The sequence below is a fragment of the Porites lutea genome, chromosome 7 (assembly GCF_958299795.1).
Source record: "Porites lutea chromosome 7, jaPorLute2.1, whole genome shotgun sequence".
Taxonomy (NCBI): domain Eukaryota; kingdom Metazoa; phylum Cnidaria; class Anthozoa; order Scleractinia; family Poritidae; genus Porites; species Porites lutea.
Window position 1 is genome coordinate 9,750,765 of NC_133207.1, and position 18,265 is coordinate 9,769,029.

The 18,265-nt window shown below is 39.8% G+C and overlaps 4 protein-coding genes across 4 annotated transcripts in view; 2 read left to right on the plus strand and 2 right to left on the minus strand.

The window, feature by feature from the left end:
• Positions 1-3,414, plus strand: part of LOC140943953 (leucine-rich repeat serine/threonine-protein kinase 2-like) — a 32,321-nt gene extending 28,907 nt beyond the window's left edge. The window contains exon 12 of the mRNA XM_073393060.1: positions 906-3,414. Coding sequence (XP_073249161.1) covers positions 906-1,584 — 679 coding nt within the window. The 3' untranslated portion in view covers positions 1,585-3,414. The remainder of the gene's footprint in view (positions 1-905) is intronic.
• Positions 3,415-3,624: 210 nt separating this feature from the next.
• Positions 3,625-7,117, minus strand: LOC140943960 (adenosine 3'-phospho 5'-phosphosulfate transporter 1-like). The gene is made up of 2 exons (XM_073393070.1): positions 6,684-7,117; positions 3,625-5,141 (listed from the first exon to the last, which is right to left on the minus strand). Exons 1-2 carry the CDS (start codon positions 6,940-6,942, stop codon positions 4,039-4,041), a joined length of 1,362 nt encoding a protein of 453 aa, XP_073249171.1. The 5' UTR covers positions 6,943-7,117; the 3' UTR covers positions 3,625-4,038.
• A 3,348-nt stretch (positions 7,118-10,465) lies between these two features.
• On the plus strand, positions 10,466-11,010 carry LOC140944430 (gem-associated protein 6-like). Its single transcript, XM_073393574.1, has one exon. The coding sequence runs from the start codon at positions 10,468-10,470 to the stop codon at positions 11,008-11,010; it is 543 nt and encodes a 180-aa protein (XP_073249675.1). The 5' UTR covers positions 10,466-10,467.
• A 1,835-nt stretch (positions 11,011-12,845) lies between these two features.
• LOC140944303 (adenosine 3'-phospho 5'-phosphosulfate transporter 1-like) lies at positions 12,846-18,231 on the minus strand. The gene is made up of 2 exons (XM_073393459.1): positions 17,868-18,231; positions 12,846-15,764 (listed from the first exon to the last, which is right to left on the minus strand). Exons 1-2 carry the CDS (start codon positions 18,124-18,126, stop codon positions 14,668-14,670), a joined length of 1,356 nt encoding a protein of 451 aa, XP_073249560.1. The 5' UTR covers positions 18,127-18,231; the 3' UTR covers positions 12,846-14,667.
• Between the last annotated feature and the right edge of the window lie 34 nt (positions 18,232-18,265).

Here is an 18,265-nt window from a genome sequence, read left to right on the forward strand (position 1 = left end):
ATAAAGTTCTTAGTAAACTGTAGTTTATATCTAGATTCGTCAGTCAAAGGTCTCAGTACGTTAGTTAAGTATTTAGACAGTTCGTAGGTCGGGGACCCACAGAAAAAGACTGTGGGCCGCATATGTACGTTGAGTTTGTGTAGTTTTGGTAGTCCATACAGCTTGGGTGGCTGCGGGACACTAAACAGTCTGTTGTAGCGTCAGTGGATAATCAGATAATCAGTGGATCGTCAGAGTAAGACCTTCAACTGAGGTGATACAACTCACTTCACTCTGAAGATGACTACCGCACAGGTTGTCGAAACGGCAGTCACTGTCAACAACAGTCCTATTCAGGACTACATAGGCTCAAGTTTATTTTTGTCTGAGCCGATCTTAGCATACTTCAAGCCCTCATCCCTTAGGATTGCAGTATCTATGTTGCGTAACGTAAAGGTTTTTAGCGGATTTTTCTGGGGGCTTGCACGACAAACGTAAAATCCTCTGGATCCTGTGTCCTTCAACTTGTGTACGTGATTTAGTTCTTGTGCCTTTGATCACAAGCCTACCATCCACAGCATGTGTGATGTTTTATTTATTTTTCTTTCAAAATATATCTCCCGTTCTGATTAACTCAAATTCCCTGGCATATTCTTCATAACCAGCTCGCGATAACCAAATTTGAAAGACGTTTGCGATATCCGGTAAAATGACGTCAATGGTACAGGCTCCTACCGACCGAAAAAGGGACGAAAACCAAGAAGTCCTTGGGGCGAGGTTGTGTTAGCTCAGTTGTTTTGATAGAGTTGGAAAAAATGGCGAAAAATTCTACACGGAAGAGGTTGCCGAGCTTCTGCCTAAGAGAGGGAGGGTGGTGCTTTTTATTTTTATTGTCGTCTAATCATTTTACCCCCTTTTTTATGCAGGTCTGTTCTTAGTAAATGGGATGTCTGCAGCATACAAAAACACTTCAGTGTCGAGTGTGCTCCCATTATACACAGCCTTCCCGGCAGGTCAACTGACACGATGCTTGTGGAAAGCACTGATGCCTTTGCCTGTATCACATGCGTGGAGCCCACGCGCGACGCCGTTTGGGTGGGGACCTCGAGCGGTCACATCTTGATTTTCGATTCGGATACGGGGCATCTTCTCTCGTGGTTCCATACTTTTGATGAAACGCGTAGCCTTACCCTCATGCACGGCCCAGGCCCATGTGGCACTGAGCAGAATTACGTCATCAGCACGGGCAAAGGGCTTAGGCCTGAGGGATTAGGGACACGTAGTGTGTGTGTGTTGTCTGCGGAACGAGTACGAGAGCCCCCCGTGGAGATTACTGCGAGGAAAATTTCCGAGCCGAAACAAAAGATAGGAAAACAGAACCAACGAAGCCCGACTCCTCCATGTGTCGATGAGCCCGATGCTGCAGAGGCAGACCCGTGCCTTCCCCCGAGGTGCGTGATGATTTTGTGGGAATCTGTGTCCAAGAGCTGTTTTTCCAGAATCGAGGCCAAAAGTGGTCGGCAGCGTTTTCCGATTGTTGCTAACAATGATGTCTCCGAAGACCAGGCCTCGAAAGATAGCGAAGAAGAGATTCCTCAAACGTAATCCGTAAAACGGTAACCTGAGGTCAACTTGTATTTGTGACCACGTCGCACTAGTTTACGACGAGAGTACTAATTCTCTAAATCTCAATAGTTTTGGCTATAAAAATATTTTTTAGAGAAGAAATCATTGAGGTGAACAAACCGACGAACTGGGGTCTGTATCCAATTTTTGCAGATGACCAAAAGAGCGTTTTTTCTTTAACATAAAATTTCTTAATAAATTATTGTAGTGGCCTTATGCCTAGCAAAATTTGGGTAATAATAGGTGGTTTTGTATGAGAAAGTTTATTGAACGCTATCGAAGTTCAGTTATAACGCAGTATCAGAAACGTGCCGTATTTCCTACATTTTACATACAAATGTGTTAGAATAGATATAGCAAGGTATATTTCATGATGTAAAACGTAGTGTTACAGAGCCTGTAGCATCTTGGTTGTTTTTATTGAGCGCTAAAAAGGTCAGTTTTACATTTCTTATATCAGCCGGTCTTACGTTTATGTCTACGTTGTGAAAAGCTCTAAACTTGCCGTCAAATAAGTAACAAACCAATTTGTTTGTTGAGAAGGGCCCTCAGTAAGGTTTAAAAATACAAACGTAGGTAAACAGAGATTAAACAAAATGCTGCTGCGTTGTCTAAAATGAGAGAGCCTGGGTACAAGTGTGATGAACATCACACAGATTCGTCCCAACCGAACTTGCGCATTCCTATGCGCAACCTTCTCCCGAGGGCTAAGCCAGATACCAAAATTTTCCAGTTACGGCACTTTAGGTAGAACCTCTCAAGAGAGACCGCGACCGTTTTAGAGGGGTTGATGGTAACATTTTTCCGTGTTATAGTAGCTGAGCTTATGCGCGCGCGACGCTTCCTCCATTGCTGTACAAACTGGAAACCTATCGATGCGAATGAAATTTGGTTATGACATCAGGGAACGTACGACCATCCGTACAGACTCTCGAGGATTGGGAAGGGAGACTCTTCAAGGCAGAGGAAAGGAGTTCCAGACATGCTTCGCGTTTCGGTCTTGGCTTAAAATTAACCAGTTTAAAGGCAATCAGTGTAACTTCCCCAGCAAAAATGTAGAACTTTCTTGTGTTTCACTTTCGACAAAAAATTAACTGTTTTTTGCTTGGTTACGCTTTTGGTCACTCTCCAGGACCAGTCTAGTCTCAGACTGGTCAAAATTTTGACAGGTGTTTGCATGCTTAACAACGTATGCAGCATCTTAAATAGACCTTTTCACGATACCTACGATTTTTGCACGCGCTAACAAGTACCTTTTGTAAACAAAATGTCTGTTTTCTCACCATACTGATTATCTCGTAAATGAGAAGTTTTACTCTTACGAACAAAACCAAAGCTTTCAATATATATATATATATGATCCTGATAATTAGAAGCTCAACACCATACTTTAAAAAAAGTAATTCCCTGTGAAAATTAAATATATTTATAGCAGCATATATTTTGTTTCCTTGCACACATTCCACAATATGTCGCACATAAAATAGTTACATTATTCTAAGCACATGCTAGCAAAGAAAGTTATCTTCTATACATGAATTTTATTTTACATCAGCGAAAACTTTGAGTATTAATTTTTAAAAGCAGAACACGGTATAATGATGTAAGCTCAATGTTACGTGATGGATGTAAGAGCTGTTCTCTCTGTCCACCTCACGTATTTTAGATTCTTGATTGTAATGCGTTATGTATAGTTTTAATATTAATTTTTTACTTTTATATTGTATGCGTAATTCCAATTATAGATTGTGTATGGGGTTTATCCCAAGCTATAAGGCTCCGACACATTAATAAAGTCTTCTATCTGTCTATCTGGCTGTCTGTCTGTCTGTCTGTCTGTCTGTCTGTCTGTCTGTCTGTCTGTCTGTCTGTCTGTCTATCTATCTATCTATCTATCTAACATCTATCATCTATCTCTCTATCTCTCTCTCTATCTCTCTATCTATCTATCTATCTATCTATCTATCTATCTATCTATCTATCTAAGTATCTATCTATCTATCTATCTATCTATCTATCTATCTATCTATCTATCTATCTATCTATCTATCTGAGGCTATTAATCCCTGTAAGGTTCAGTGTGCTTTACCTCAAAAACCCTAAATTCCTCTTAGATGGGCAACTCTAATCTAACTGCAAATTTCCTTAGAGATAACTGGAGAGGGTTTGACAAAGATCAAAGCATTTTCTCTTTGGTGATCATTTTATGAATTCTCATAACCATTTCTCTTTACAATGAATGGATATTGTTGGGAGAAAATTGATGTTAGTCACTATTGAGTGTTATAGGTTTAAGAGGCATTTTGTTTAACAAACTTATACGGTACAAACATTTTACTGAAAAATTGAAACTGTGCTGTTTAACAAAAATTCAAGACCATATCTTGACATAAATAAATCTGCAGTTATTAACAAAGTCATACATAATCGTCTTCAAACTGAAGACGGTTTTGCACGATACCTAGCATACACACGCAAAAACAGTGCAATGAACACAACAATAACCCTCAAAACAGCTTGAGCAGACAATGGGTGATTATTGATAATGCACGATAGCATGATACTCAACATCATTCTAATGGTCATGATGATGGTAAACACAACTGGCCCAAAAGACTGTATGGTGTAAAAAATAAAAAGCTGACCTGTCGCTGAAGCCAGTGACAGTATTGTGGCATGGTAGGCAAACTCAGGGTTGCTCATCATAAACCCAACTGCTGATAAAAAATTTCCACCCTCAATCATTGACCAGACCGTGAAGAGACAACTGAACAGGCTTGCGCCAAACATCATTTGGATGGTTGACATCTTGTATACTGAGAACAGTTCTGCTTGCCAGTTGCAAGTGAAACTATCAAACACCATGCGTGCCAAAAGTAATATAGCTCCTGAAAAAGTGGTAGCAGCAGATGTTCGCTTCCCTGATGGATCTGCTGCCAGGAGAAACAAACTGACGCCCACAGAGAGTAGAACAGCAAGAACATATTCGTGGTAGGGGTAGGATTTATTGGCCACTATCTTGCCCATGATCATTACTGGAATGATCTTGGATGCTCCACAAAGAATCAGGGTTGGATAGCTTACATACAGTCTAAGGGCCTCATATTGACACCAGCTGCTCAAAATATTTGAAAAGGACGAATAGGAATACTTGTAAAGGGGTGCAGTGTGGCGTGGCTGGCGAGTGAACAAAATACAAGCTGATGCTGCAACTAAAGCAAGTGAACGATTTACAAATATTAGGAACTGAGAGTTTGTGAATTTCACTAATTTGACTGAACCATCAGGAAGGAGCTCTTTATAAGTTCGTCTCACTATTTGCTCTATTAGGACACCCCAGGTGAGGTATGACAATTGCAAACCACCTGCACAAAACAAGAGCTTGATGCTTGGTTGAGAAAAACTTGGTGGAGGAGAGCTTTCATCCTTTGAAGGACTTTCTTTGATGCCACCATCTTCTGCTTGAACGTCTGCAGATTCTATATGAGGAGCACCAAAAACACACAGCTGAATTGAGCGCAACAAGCAGCTAGTTCCTAAGAAAGCGAAAAGAAATAGACAGTATTTTCAGGACATGATAAAATACCGTGAGTGCAAATTTAACCTCATATTAGGTACATGCCTTGGTCTTAAATAGTAAAGTGAACATGCCCTGTCCAGTTTAAGAAAATTTTAATATAAGTTCATTGTCCAACAAAACGTTACAAACTAGATATCTTTGTCATAACAATCGTAATTATTATAGGAAGCAAGTGAAATACTTGAGCGAGAAATTGACAACCTCAAAAGATGGACCAAGGAAAGCATTGTGTCAACCAGAGCATGATCTCCCATGCATGATTATGATATATCTCCCAAGTTATCCCCACCCCTAACCTGAATTGGCGGGGGGGGGGGGGGTGGGGGGTAGCTTTGACACAAGTACTTGACTGTCTTGACTGTCAACATATGTGTTAAGGCGTTTTTTAACAGAAACTCGGAGGTACATTGATCGCGGCCGTCATCTTGGAAAGCAAAGGAAACGACTAAGGGAGGAGGGCGTTAAAAGGGGCAGGGGTGGGGAGGCCTCTTCCTTCAAATCAGTTTTTGACTCGTCCCAACTCTCTGGCAGTATTAAAGTCCAAGATGGCGGGACAACGTCATTCCCGAAAACAAATTAGCCTGCGAAAACATCCGTTTCTCCTCGCTCTTCGTCGCTGAGGACGTTTCGCGCGGAGGAACGTCTGCGACTCAGTGACAGAAATTCCATACTGATGACGCAAATCAATGTTTACATAATAAATCCGGTAGTCATCGGGTTCCAAATATAAATTTGTCTAATTTTGCGTGTCTTCTGGTCGATTTTGGTAAAGTGTTGTGTTGATCTGCCCACGAGCTCCAGCAAAACTCAAATGCTTCTTCTAGAGAAGACTATATTCCACAAATATTGACTGTTTTGTTAGAGATTCTTCGTGTTTACATTTGACCTTTTTGGCCTTTTGTCTTTTGTCTGTCATTTGTAAACAATAGCTAAAACAATGTAACTGCTCCGTCGACCAATCAGCGCTTCTAACCGGATTCTGGAGAGATTTTACGTCATCAGTATGGAATTTCTGTCGCTGAGTCGCAGACGTTCCTCCGCGCGAAACGTCCTCAGCGACGAAGAGCGAGGAGAAACGGATAATTTCGTAGGCTAAAAACAAATCATCGCTCCAAAATACGCCTGCATGCTTTGCAGGCTAGTTATTTACTTGTGGCCTTTAACTTACCGAAACTCCCTGCGAGTCAGAGAAAAGAATGACAGTAAGCGATCTCTCTCGTTTCCTGTGCTACTTTTTTCGTTGAAATAACTATATAGCTTAACTTTTTTAAAATAAATTTATGTTCAAAAAAGAAATGAAAATAAAGCAAGATGAGGGAATGATCGCTGACATATCAAGCCGTACTACGGCAACACGGTTCATTAGCAACACCTACAAAAATCCTTCGTCTTAAATTAAATAAAGAAGAAACGAAAAAAAAAAAATACTTTTTTAAACCAAAATATACATGCACAACGTCAGGGTGTACACGTAGCACGAACAGGGCAAACATCTTACCACTTCGTTCATTAAAGTTTGAGTTCTTGAGCATACGGATGATAAAAGCCGCGGGGACGATAATTGTTGCATAGCCAAGTAGGTTCCACATCAGGTTCTCTATCCAGCTATCATTATCCACCTCAGCATTTTGTCCCGAACTCGCTTCCTTCTGATTCTCCGTGTCCCCTAGCGCTTCGTCTCCTTTCACGTGAGCTCCGTATATCGTTAGAGCAAGTAGCAGTACGGCTATCAGGTGAACAGATATAGACTTAAACATATTGTAGTCAGGGAGCAGAGACCAAAAAATGCGAGTTTCGTTCAACCATGACGCAACAGAAAAGGTCAGACACTTGATTCTCGAAGAGAAAGACTTCCCGATCAACAGTTTAACAATTAGTTTATGCGTGAGCGTGCGTATGTCGAGAAAAATATGAAACTACAAACTGATCCTTACGGCAAGGCGATGAAGAAGTAAACAAAAGAATTTGTATGTCGAGAACGCGGAAGTTTGGAGAGCACGAAAGTGTGCCTCGAGCAACTCTAGCCTCTTAATGTGCCCTCCAAACTGCCCGCGTGCTCAATATCTTGACATACGCACAGCTGAAGCATGAACTAATTGTTTTATAACATTATCGAAGCGTTCAATGCAGCAATTAACTTAAATTATAACTGAATAAAACGATCTATTGCATAAATCAGCTCTACTTACGAAACATAAACGTGATGAACAAAAGTACAAGAATTCAAAAACACATGTCGCAAAAAGGCAGAGGGGGGTAAAGTAAACTTTCAGTTCCGAACAATAACATAGTGCGCGTGCTTGCCCTATATAAGTCCTATTGAGCCGCTATGAACAAAGTCTTTATTTACGCACGCCCGTGCGTGAATAAGATTCTTTTTCATGATGACGTGTTCAGCTGTGTTTTCGTCTCTTTTCCTAAGTACCCAAACATCGACGGCAATGATGGAAAACTTTCCAGATTTGTTTGAAATTTAGCTTTGTTCTAGCCACTCAAACCAACAGCAAAAACGGTGAAGATGTCTCGCCAATAATAGTATAGTAGAGCCTGAATGATTCGTTGAAAAGTCTGTCTTAAAGACTGACATTTAAGTGGAAAAAGACCACAAATTTGTCTGACCAGCCAATGTTCGTAAATGAATGTAAGTTTAAAGAAGGATGACAGTCGTCTTCGCTGAAAAAAATGTTTTCTGGATTTCACCGAGCAAAACGTCACAACAAAACGTAAGTTACACTCTTTTCAGCAAATCCAAACCATGCTCCACGACTTCTTACGAACATAGGAGTATTTTAACTTTAGGTGAACTTTAAGACTCTTTTACCATTGTTTCTGCTTAATTAATTTCCATTGATCTTTAACGAATAAAGAAGCAAATTTTCTCTCTCAGTTTTACAGAAAGAATTTTCATTCAAACTAGACGATTGTGGCGTGTTTGTAATCAGCCAATAGAAGCGTTTGTTACTTCCTCGAACCCAGACGTCTCTCTCTCGATGAAGATGTGCGCGACGGGAAGGAGACAACGGGCGAGACGGCGTTTCGCCCGCCGCCTGTACCTTTCCCATGGTCCCTTGCGGTTTATCACTGACCAATCGCTTGCGAAAAACGAAGCCCCTGAGGCCGAGGCTGCGTTTGTTATGTGTCGCTCGTTACGAGAGTTTTGCAGTTAATCAAAAAGCAAGCATTTTTGTCAGCTATGTTGTATAAGAATTTGCTCATACTTTTAGCTGTGCGGATATAGAGTTATTGATGCAGTTGGGAAGTTTGGAGAGCACTCAAGAAGCTAGAGTTGCTCTCGGCTGCGCCTCGAGCTACTCTTAGGCATCTGTTGTGCTCTCCAAACTTCCCGCGTGCATCCATAACCCGATATACGCATGGCTAAGCGTGAACATATTCTTAAACTTTATTTTTGTTGGGCGCACAATACGCGTCAATGTCTACGTGGCATATTTTTTTTTTACCTCACATTCATGTTCTTGTGAAAGTTTTAGCCTGAGAAAACAGCCGACATTTGGCGATGCTATCACTGGTTTCCCCGCCAAACGACGTCTGAGAAACGAGCGCAGAAATTCCATACTGGTGACGCGTCACTACCCAGGTTAAAGGCCTGGGTTTAAGGGAGTTTACCTGACGAGAATCCCCGACATTTTAAACTATGAATAATGAGTCAATAAGTCACGTGATATGTCACGTGACCAGTTTGCTAAAAATTGTAAATTATTGACCGTTGGTTTAAGAAACGAAATCAAGCAATAACATTTTTCTAATCCATATTGAATATTTCTAACGTACACTTCACGCTTGGAATGACCATCCATTGCACTTCAATTATGAGGGAGAACATCATTTTAAATGCCCCGATTTAATCTTGAATTATTTAAAACTTTAATTTCATTTGAAACGTAGAAATTTAAGTATGTTTATCCTCTTTCAGAAATGCCAATTTGTTTATCCGAACAAAGTAAATTCGCCACCAATTCGCCAATTTCCTTCATTTCCAATTTTTGGTCACGTGACATGTCACGTGAGGCACAAGAAAACCTCAAGATTTACCTTTGGAGAAAACTTCATTTTGTTCTAGGTCTCCTAACGAGAGATAATTGCCAATCATTCATATGATCAGAACATGACCCAGGCCTTAAACCCCCTCACCCACAGTGTGTGGCGTCTAACTATTTCTATTGACAATGAATGGGTATTTTTGGGATTGTTGGGAAAAACTGATACTTTTTGGTTTCTATTGAGTGAAGCGTTAAGAGGCATTTTGTTTAACAATCTTCTACTGTACAAAATGTTACTGAAAGATTGAAACTGTGCCGTTGAAAAAAATTCAACACCATCACTTGACAGTAATCTGCACTTAACAAGTTCAATCAGCATTCTTTTCCGATAACATTGCGGCCTTGATACTTAACAATTATTCCACGAGGGCGCGTTGGATATGAGATGATAGATAGCCAACGAGGCGCGTAGCGCCGAGTTGGCTATAATCATCTCATATCCAACAAGCGCGAGTGGAATAATTGTTTTATTAAAAACGCCCACAAAATCTGGTTGAATCTCCCCGACTAGAACAAACCGGAAAAGGCAAGGGACTTCAGCTATTCACATGTCACGCGTCTATCAAAACTGTCAACGCGCGAACGGACTCGCCTGGACTGCATGAATGAAAAATCAAAACAAAGTGAAAAATTGAGCGAGATAGAAAAGAGCGTTATAGGTGTCCAAACATTCTCACATGGCACTTGTATGGAAGCAGCAGTTATTGTTGGTTGTATAGTTAATAGAGTCCTGTGGAACCGTTAAGCAGTGCAAACACGCTTTGTCAGTATCACCTGCGGTAAGAACGGAAAAAGGCTTTTTTGTCAATGGCGGATCCAGACCTTCAGAAAAGCGGGGGAGGGGGGTGTAATCCAGACCCTGAGATAGGGGGCAGTCTGGTCTCCAATATTCTTTGTTTGGCCCCTCGGGCCTCATTTTAGTCTAAAAAAAGGGGCGGGGGGGGGGGTTACAATATGATTTCCCTTGGTAATTAGCAGAACAGAACGAGGGTGTACCTCTACTGAACCATACTCTTTTACATGTAAAGCGATATGCTTTTGTGGACGAAACTGGATTTGTATTTGTGCTTTTCTAATGATGACTATGGTTTCATAAAATGATAACAGTCGGTGGCTAGCTTGGATTTTTTTCCGTGTACGTTTGAAATACCCGTATATGACGTACTTAGTATACGCTGTGTTACATTTCAAGTGCCATATATAGAACGTTGAGCGTAAAACGGAATGGCGGACGAGAACGACAAAAGATGGACAGCACTTTCATGCGTCGCTTTACAGAAATTTACAAACAAAAAGATTAGTATTTATCTCTCTGATAGCAGCAAAAGGGTAGGATGGGTATTCGCTATTGATCCAGTGACTCACTCTGTCGTTCTAGAAGAAGAAACTGAACACTCGACAGAAACTTCTAAGAAACTCACTTTTGTGTTAGGACATTCGATTTCACGGGTTGTTTTGGAGGAAGACGCTGAATCCAGCAAAGGACCGCGCCGTCAGTTAACTGATTTCATCGGAGATGCGAAGGATACCCAATATACTCAGGAAGAGCTGATGAAAAGGAAAGAGGATTTAATGGACTGGCTTTCTCGTAACAGAGTTCCTGTTAGTGAATACTCTGAAAACAGTGCGTTGCTGTCTGTTATGGGAGTGTTGTTAGTGGAGCCACCTTATGACCCTGACTGCTGTAGATGTAGCAACGAGATCGTACTCGACCGTGTTCAGAAACTTATCAAAGCAAAGCAAGATCATGATAAGTGTTATAAGTGAGCAAGGATATAGTTCTACAGAATTATATGCGCTACTGTTATAGGAGTTGGTGTACTCACTCACTTGACGGCATAGTGGCTACACTTTGATTTATGACTGTAGCCCCAAAATCGCAGAGTCCTCATTTATTTGTGAGGTGGGGAACCTAAGGGGGTCGTAAGTGCCATGAGTACCGGTATGTACCGGCCAAAAAAGATTACAATGTTGGGACCGGCTGATCTTTAGGAGAGTTCTTGGAATTCCATATGATATTTCCACTGCAGAGTATGGGCACTCTGATTGGCTGTTTTCTTGTAATGATCAGGTATTATTAACTAGGTGTCCAAGGCGTGTGGTAGCCATCCTTATTGATATCCACGTTATGGACAATTGACAGCTGTCAAAAATAGCATCCGTTGACCAGTGTCACCTGACTGTATCATGGGCTCAAGTGTATAACTCATTTTTAAAGTTATCTGCTGGCCAGTTGTTGGTTTTTTGCTGGTTTAGGTGCATAATGAAAAGGCCATAAAATAAATAGCTTATTAACCCCATCTGTTTGGTCATTACAGAAAAATCTCAGACCTTGGCTTTGATGTATTGACCTCGCCATCGCTCAGTCAATACTTTTATACATCTTGGCCTCAGTCTTATATTTTCCTGTAATGAAAGTAGTAAGTAATGAGCTAGTTTTAAAAATTTGTCTTGGGGGAGTCATATTAGAAATGACATATTTACAGACAGGGTATCAGTGACAAGGAAAAATTTGTCAAAAACAGGGTTGAAATTTCAAATCCTGGGTAATATGTACCCACCCAAGAGTCCCTCCTCTCCCTGCTCCCTGGTTGGAAACCAACATGATTTTAACCCATTCCCTCCTGCGAATTTCACTAGAAAACCCTTTTTGAAACTAGTCGAGCCATTTTCAGGTTACTGTTTGGCTATTAAGAGCCAAAAAATTCCCCAATGCCATTTGTAGGTTTAGCATTTCATGAGCTTCTATTCCAAGTGCAAAATAATAGCTTCCAAAGTTTGGGCATGCAGGGCAGAAAGCCGAGTTTTGAGGCCTTTTCTTTTTGCTTTCTCTCCAGCCCCTTTTGTTTTGCTTTTCTTGCCTTGTTTTCTCTTGCTGGGCAGTTAGTACATGTAAGTTCATTTCGTTGGGAAAAGTTTTTTGGGGGAAGCTTTTAGTATCATACATAAAGTGTAGGATCAGATGGAAAAAAATGCAGGTGGATAGTGGAACATTGTAAGATCGTCACCAAAATTGTGGAGTCAAGTTTATATGGTGCTTTGCCTTTTCTCTGGTCTCATTCTGGCATTTTTTTGAAATATCTCTAATCCTTCTGTACAAGTAAGATGACAAAGTTGTTCTTGTCTGTTAAAACTGATGATGTCACTAGTAGTACATGTATATGGGTGCTTCAGGGGGGAGTGGGTTATTTTGCTAGCCTGCTTTCAAGTTTACTTTGTGAGAATCATTAAAGGGGTGGCTCACTCTTCCACAAACTTTGACTTTCATGCACTCTAAATGGAGAGCTTTCTGGCAGGGTATGTATTTTTCAGGTCAGTTAAATGTAAATCTAAATCTACAATCGGTGACAATTTGTTGAGACATTGTACTCAAATAGGGTAACTTAGAAGAACAAAAGAATCCGTGCCCCTCCCCTGTCCCCTCCATTCAAAGTTGGGGTGCTTGTTGTTTTCTATAGGTAGCTCGAACATCGGCACAACATTGCATGAAAGGGATGGGGAAGGAAAAGCTATATTTCCTCCTTTTGAAGTTAGTAAAACGTAAAAAAGCCCAGTTTTGGGTGAATTGTCTGTAAGTGTGGATATTTATATCAGGTAAAGTATTTTTTTTATCTACATCAGTCTTTTATTATTATAAATCAAACTAAAAAATATGGTTTTCATTACACTGCATAACTTGTAGCCTAAAGGAACCCAGTGATGAAAGTTATCATTTCACATCCAATATACTTACTACACTGAGTCTTTTGGTGCAATTTCAGCTTTTTCAGCTCTGTTTCGAAGTACCTTGTACAATTTGCCAAAACACCCGCTCAGTACTGAGCACCATTGACTTCTTTTTAATTGTTTGTACTATCAATACTGGTAACAGGATAAGAGACAGGCATCATCCCGCATATCTCACATCTTTAAGCTTGCAAGTTGCATAAAAGAGAACTACATGTACAAGTAACTTTTATAGACAAGTGTCTGTTTTCTCCCCATATTGCTTATCTTGTAAAGGAGAAGTTAGACTCTTACAAATAAAACTAAAACTTTAATTAAAATTATTTTAATTAAAGTTTTGGTTTTAAGTAAAATTAATTAATTTTTAATTAACATAATTTTAATGAAAGTTTTAGTTTTATTTGTAATTATTATGTATATATAATATATAATCCTTATATTATAAACTTAGGGCCATACATTCCCCATGAAAATTAAATAATTATTTTTATTATTCATTGAAAATATTTCCCCAATTCTAATTTGCTAACAGCTCATGCATAATTCACTATAACCAGTTAATGATGACCAAATTTGGAAGAATTTTGTGTTTAATGAGGAAATGATGTAAAAAATGCAGCCCGCTACAGGTAAATGCATCATTAACCGAGAAGACCTGGGGACAAAGTTGAGTTGTTTTGGTTGTGAAAACAAAAATGGCCAACACTTCACTCATTTCAAGAGTAAGAACCACAGCTGGAACTAGGCGAAATAATAGCTAAAGACTTAGCAAAACCAGCAAGAAGACAACTCGGAGGGCAACATCAGCTATTTGGAGAACATTTGCGGAGCTGGACAAACTGAAACATACACTATTGAAGATGAACTTAACACCGATGGAGGTAAGCATGTTTTAGCTATGTTTTTAAACTTGGAATTATTTTGAATGAATAATAAAACAACTATTCAATTCTGCATTCGTATCATATGAAGAATCATGGAGATCTTGCAGGGTGTTATCCGCCTCGCCCTATGGCCTCGATGGATAACACCCTCCTCGAACTCCATAATTCTTCATAAGATACCCAGCCTCATTCATTAATATATTTTTAAATAACAGAATACATATATTTATAGCAGCATATTTTTGTTTCCATGCAGACATGCCATAATATGTCACATCATAATAGATTATTATAAGCACATGCTAGCAAAGAAATTTATCATGTCTAAAGATGCTTTTTTTATTAACTGAGGGTATAAGTCCCTGTAAGGTTCTGTGAGCTTTACCTCAAAAGCCAAAATTCCTCTGAGATGGGCAACTCCAATCTAACTACAAATCAACCCTTTAAGCCCCAGTAGCCAGATTCAAATTCTTCAGCCTGATCTCCATACATACATTTCCTTAGAGATGAATGGAGAGAGTTATAAAAAATCAAAGCATTTTCTCTCTGGTGATCACTTTATTGATCAATTCTTATAAACAATTTCTCTTGACAATATATGGATCTTGTTGGGAGAAAATTGATATTGGTCACTATTGGGTGTTAAAGGGTTAAGAAGCATTTTGTTTAACAATCTTCTACAGTACAAAATTTTACTGAAAGATTGAAACTGTGCGGTTAAACAAAAATTCAACACCATATCTGCAGTTATTAACAAGGTCATACATTAATCAGCATTCTTTATCTTCTGATAACATTGTCTTGATACAAACAGTTACCCCTTTGTAGACGGTTTTGCACGATACCTAGCATACACACGCAAAAACAGAGCAACAAAGACAACAATAACCCCCAAAACAGCTTGAACAGACAATGGGTGATTATAAATAATGCACGACAGCATGATACTCAACATCATTCTAATGGTCATGATGATGGTAAACACAACTGGCCCAAAAGACTGTATCGTGTAAAAAATAAAAAGCTGCCCTGTCGCTGAAGCCAGTGACAGTATTGTGGCATGGTAGGCAAACTCAGGGTGGCTCATCATAAACCCAACAGCTGATAAAAAATTTCCACCCTCAATCATTGACCATACTGTGAAGAGACAAGAGAACAGGTTTGCACCAAACATCATTTGGATGGTTGACATCTTGTATACTGAGAACAGTTCTGATTGCCAGTTGGAAGTGAAACTATCAAATGCCATGTATCCCAGAAGTATTATAGCTCCTGAAAAAGTGGTAGCAGCAGATGTTCGCTTCCCTGATGGATCTGCCGCCAAGAGAAAGAGACTCACGCCTGCAGAGAGTAGAACAGCAACAACATATTCGTGGTAGGGGTAGGATTTGTTGGACACTATCTTGCCCATGATCATTACTGGAATGATCTTGGATGCTTTACAAAGAACTTGGGTTGGAAAGCTGACATACTTAAGGGCCTCATATTGACACCAGCTGCTCATAATATTTGAAAAGGATGAATAGGAATACTTGTAAAGGGGTGCAGTGTGGCGTGGCTGGCGAGTGAATAATATACAAACTGATGCTACAACTAAAGCAAGTGAACGATTAACAAATACTAGGAACTGAGAGTTTGTGAATTTCACTAATTTGACTGAGCCATCTGGAAGGTGCTCTTCATAAGTCCGTGTCACTATTCGCTCCTGTAGGACACCCCATGTGAGGTATGACAATTGCAAACCAGCTGCACAAAGTAAGAGCTTGATGCTTGTTTGAGAAAAACTTGAAGGAGGTGAGCTTTCATCCTTTGAAGAACTTACTCTGTTACCACCCTCTTCAACATCTGCAGATTCTACATGAGGAGTACCAAACACGCACAGCTGAATTGAGCGGAACAAGCAGCCGGTTCCTAAGAAAGCAAAAAGAAATACAGTCAAGGGACATAAGTATTTGTCACTTTCAAAAAAGATGCGCGAAATTTTTACCCCCGTTGTACACACTGTCAACAGGAAAACTTGATGCAGGGTGCGCATTTGGTCAATAAAGGTGGGAAAATTAGCAAAAAGAGAAACAAAAAAACATCCGACCAAGAGCACGAAAAAAACTGCACAGTTCCTGATGGAAAAGAAATAAGAGCTCCTTGTGTTTTGACACCATGCTTATTCAGTCATTCAACATTAAGTTCAAGGTTAGGTCACTATAAAAGGGTCATATATATATATATATATTTTTTCGCTTATGAGAATTTATTTTCAGCTCTCATGAGCTGAAAAGGTGCTGAACTGTCCACAGAGACGAAAGAATTAATTATTACTCTGTCACAATCCGTGCAAAACAAAGCGGAACTGTCAAGAATGTTGAACATTCCAAGAACGACTATCACGAGCGTTCTAAGCAAGTACCAAAGGACTGGCACAGTGGAGACTTTGACGCGAAGTGGCAGAAAAAGGAGTTTCACAAATAGAGACAGAAATGCTTTAAAGCGTTTGGTTAAAAGTAACAGACGACTTACCTTACAGGACATTACTGCAAAGCTAAATGAGTGCAAAACAAAGACTTTCAGCCAGAAAACCGTGCAAAGGGTGTTGCATTCGGAGGGGTATAAAAGAAGGTTAGCAAAAAAGAAAATGGTGGTTCGGGAAGCGAATCGAAAAAAGTGAGTCAAGTGGTGTAAAGAGCGAAGAGGTCGGACAGTAGACATCTACTGGAAAAAAGTAATATTTTCAGATGAAAGTCAGATTATGCTCGGTACAAACAACATTTGGTGAAAAGATGATGAAAAGTACAACCCACATCTTATTTGTTCTCGCTCTGAACGGAAGATAAGTTTGATAATCTGGGGATGTATTTGTTATGATGGAGTTGAAACTTCGACTGCAGTTGAAGGCAACATCAAGTCTGCCAAATACATTGACATTCTAGACAAAAACTTATGGTCAGTAATTGTCTGGTATTTTGAAGGAAAAGAATACTTGTTCATGGATGACAATGGGCCTGTTCACAGAGCCGACACTGTAGAAAATTACAAAGATCAAAACGAAGTAACCTCAATGGAATGGCCAGCACAATCACCAGACTTAAATATAATAGAAAATATCTGGCTCTACATGAAGATGAGAGAGATACATCCCCCCCACAAAAAAAAAAAAAAAGTCCGTCGTAGATATCACTACCAAAAACGATCTTCTGTGTGAAATCCAGAGTGTGCCACAGAACATTGAATTGGATTATATAAGAAACCTTTACCAGTCCATACCTGAACGCCTAAATATTGTATCATTGAAATGAAGGGTCATCTCACTACATATTAAGATGATTTTAAAGTTAGATTTGCCACAAACGGTGTTAAAACTAGGGCACGTAAAATGTAAACAAACCCGCCATATTGAAAGTGACGAATACTTATGTCCCCCGTCTGTAGTCTGTATTTCAGGACATACCAAAACAATCAATCACATATGTACACATGCTTTGGCCTTAAAACACTGTCCAGTTTAAGAAACTTTTAATGTTATTATAAGAATTGTTTGTCCAACACAAAGGTACAAACTAGGGTGTTTACCCTTGACACAAGTACTTAACTGTCCTGACTGTCAACATCTGTAAGCGACAAGCTTTCATTTGGCCAGGTCTAAAAATTTTTGTTTTTACTTGTGGGCTTTAACTTATTGAGAAAGGCCAATGACAGCAAGCGACCTGTGACCCTTACCTTTCCTCTGCTATTTTTTTCATTGGAATAACAAGCTTAATTTTCTAAGTATAAATTTATGTTAGAAAAAGAAATGAAAATAGAGCAGGGTGAAGGAATGATTGCTGGCTTATCGAGCTACTACGGCCACGGTTCATTGGCAACACGTAGAGAAACCTTCGTCTAAAATTAAATAAACAGGTCCGGAAATGCAAATCACACAACACAACTTTTTTAAACAAGATACAATTAAGCACAGCGAACTGATGGTGGTGTGAATTAATCATGTACAGGGTGTACACGTAGCACGAACAAACATCTTACCACTTCGTTCATTAAAGTTTGAGTTCTTGAGCATACGGATGATAAAAGCCGCGGGGACGATAATTGTTGCATAGCCAAGTAGGTTCCACATCAGGTTCTCTATCCAGCTATCATTATCCACCTCAGCATTTTGTCCCGAACTCGCTTCCTTCTGATTCTCCGTGTCCCCTAGCTCTTCGTCTCCTTTCACGTGAGCTCCGTATATCGTTAGAGCGAGTAGCAGCACGGCTATCCGGTGAACAGATACAGACTTAAACATATTTAAGTCTCACCACTTGTTGGAACTAATTACGTTAAAGCGTGAACAAGAACAAACAAACTTTCGAAGGATTGAGCCGCTCCGCCAAATTGTCTCCTGTGATTGAAAATAAAATGTCAGCTCCTTGCCTACAACATCT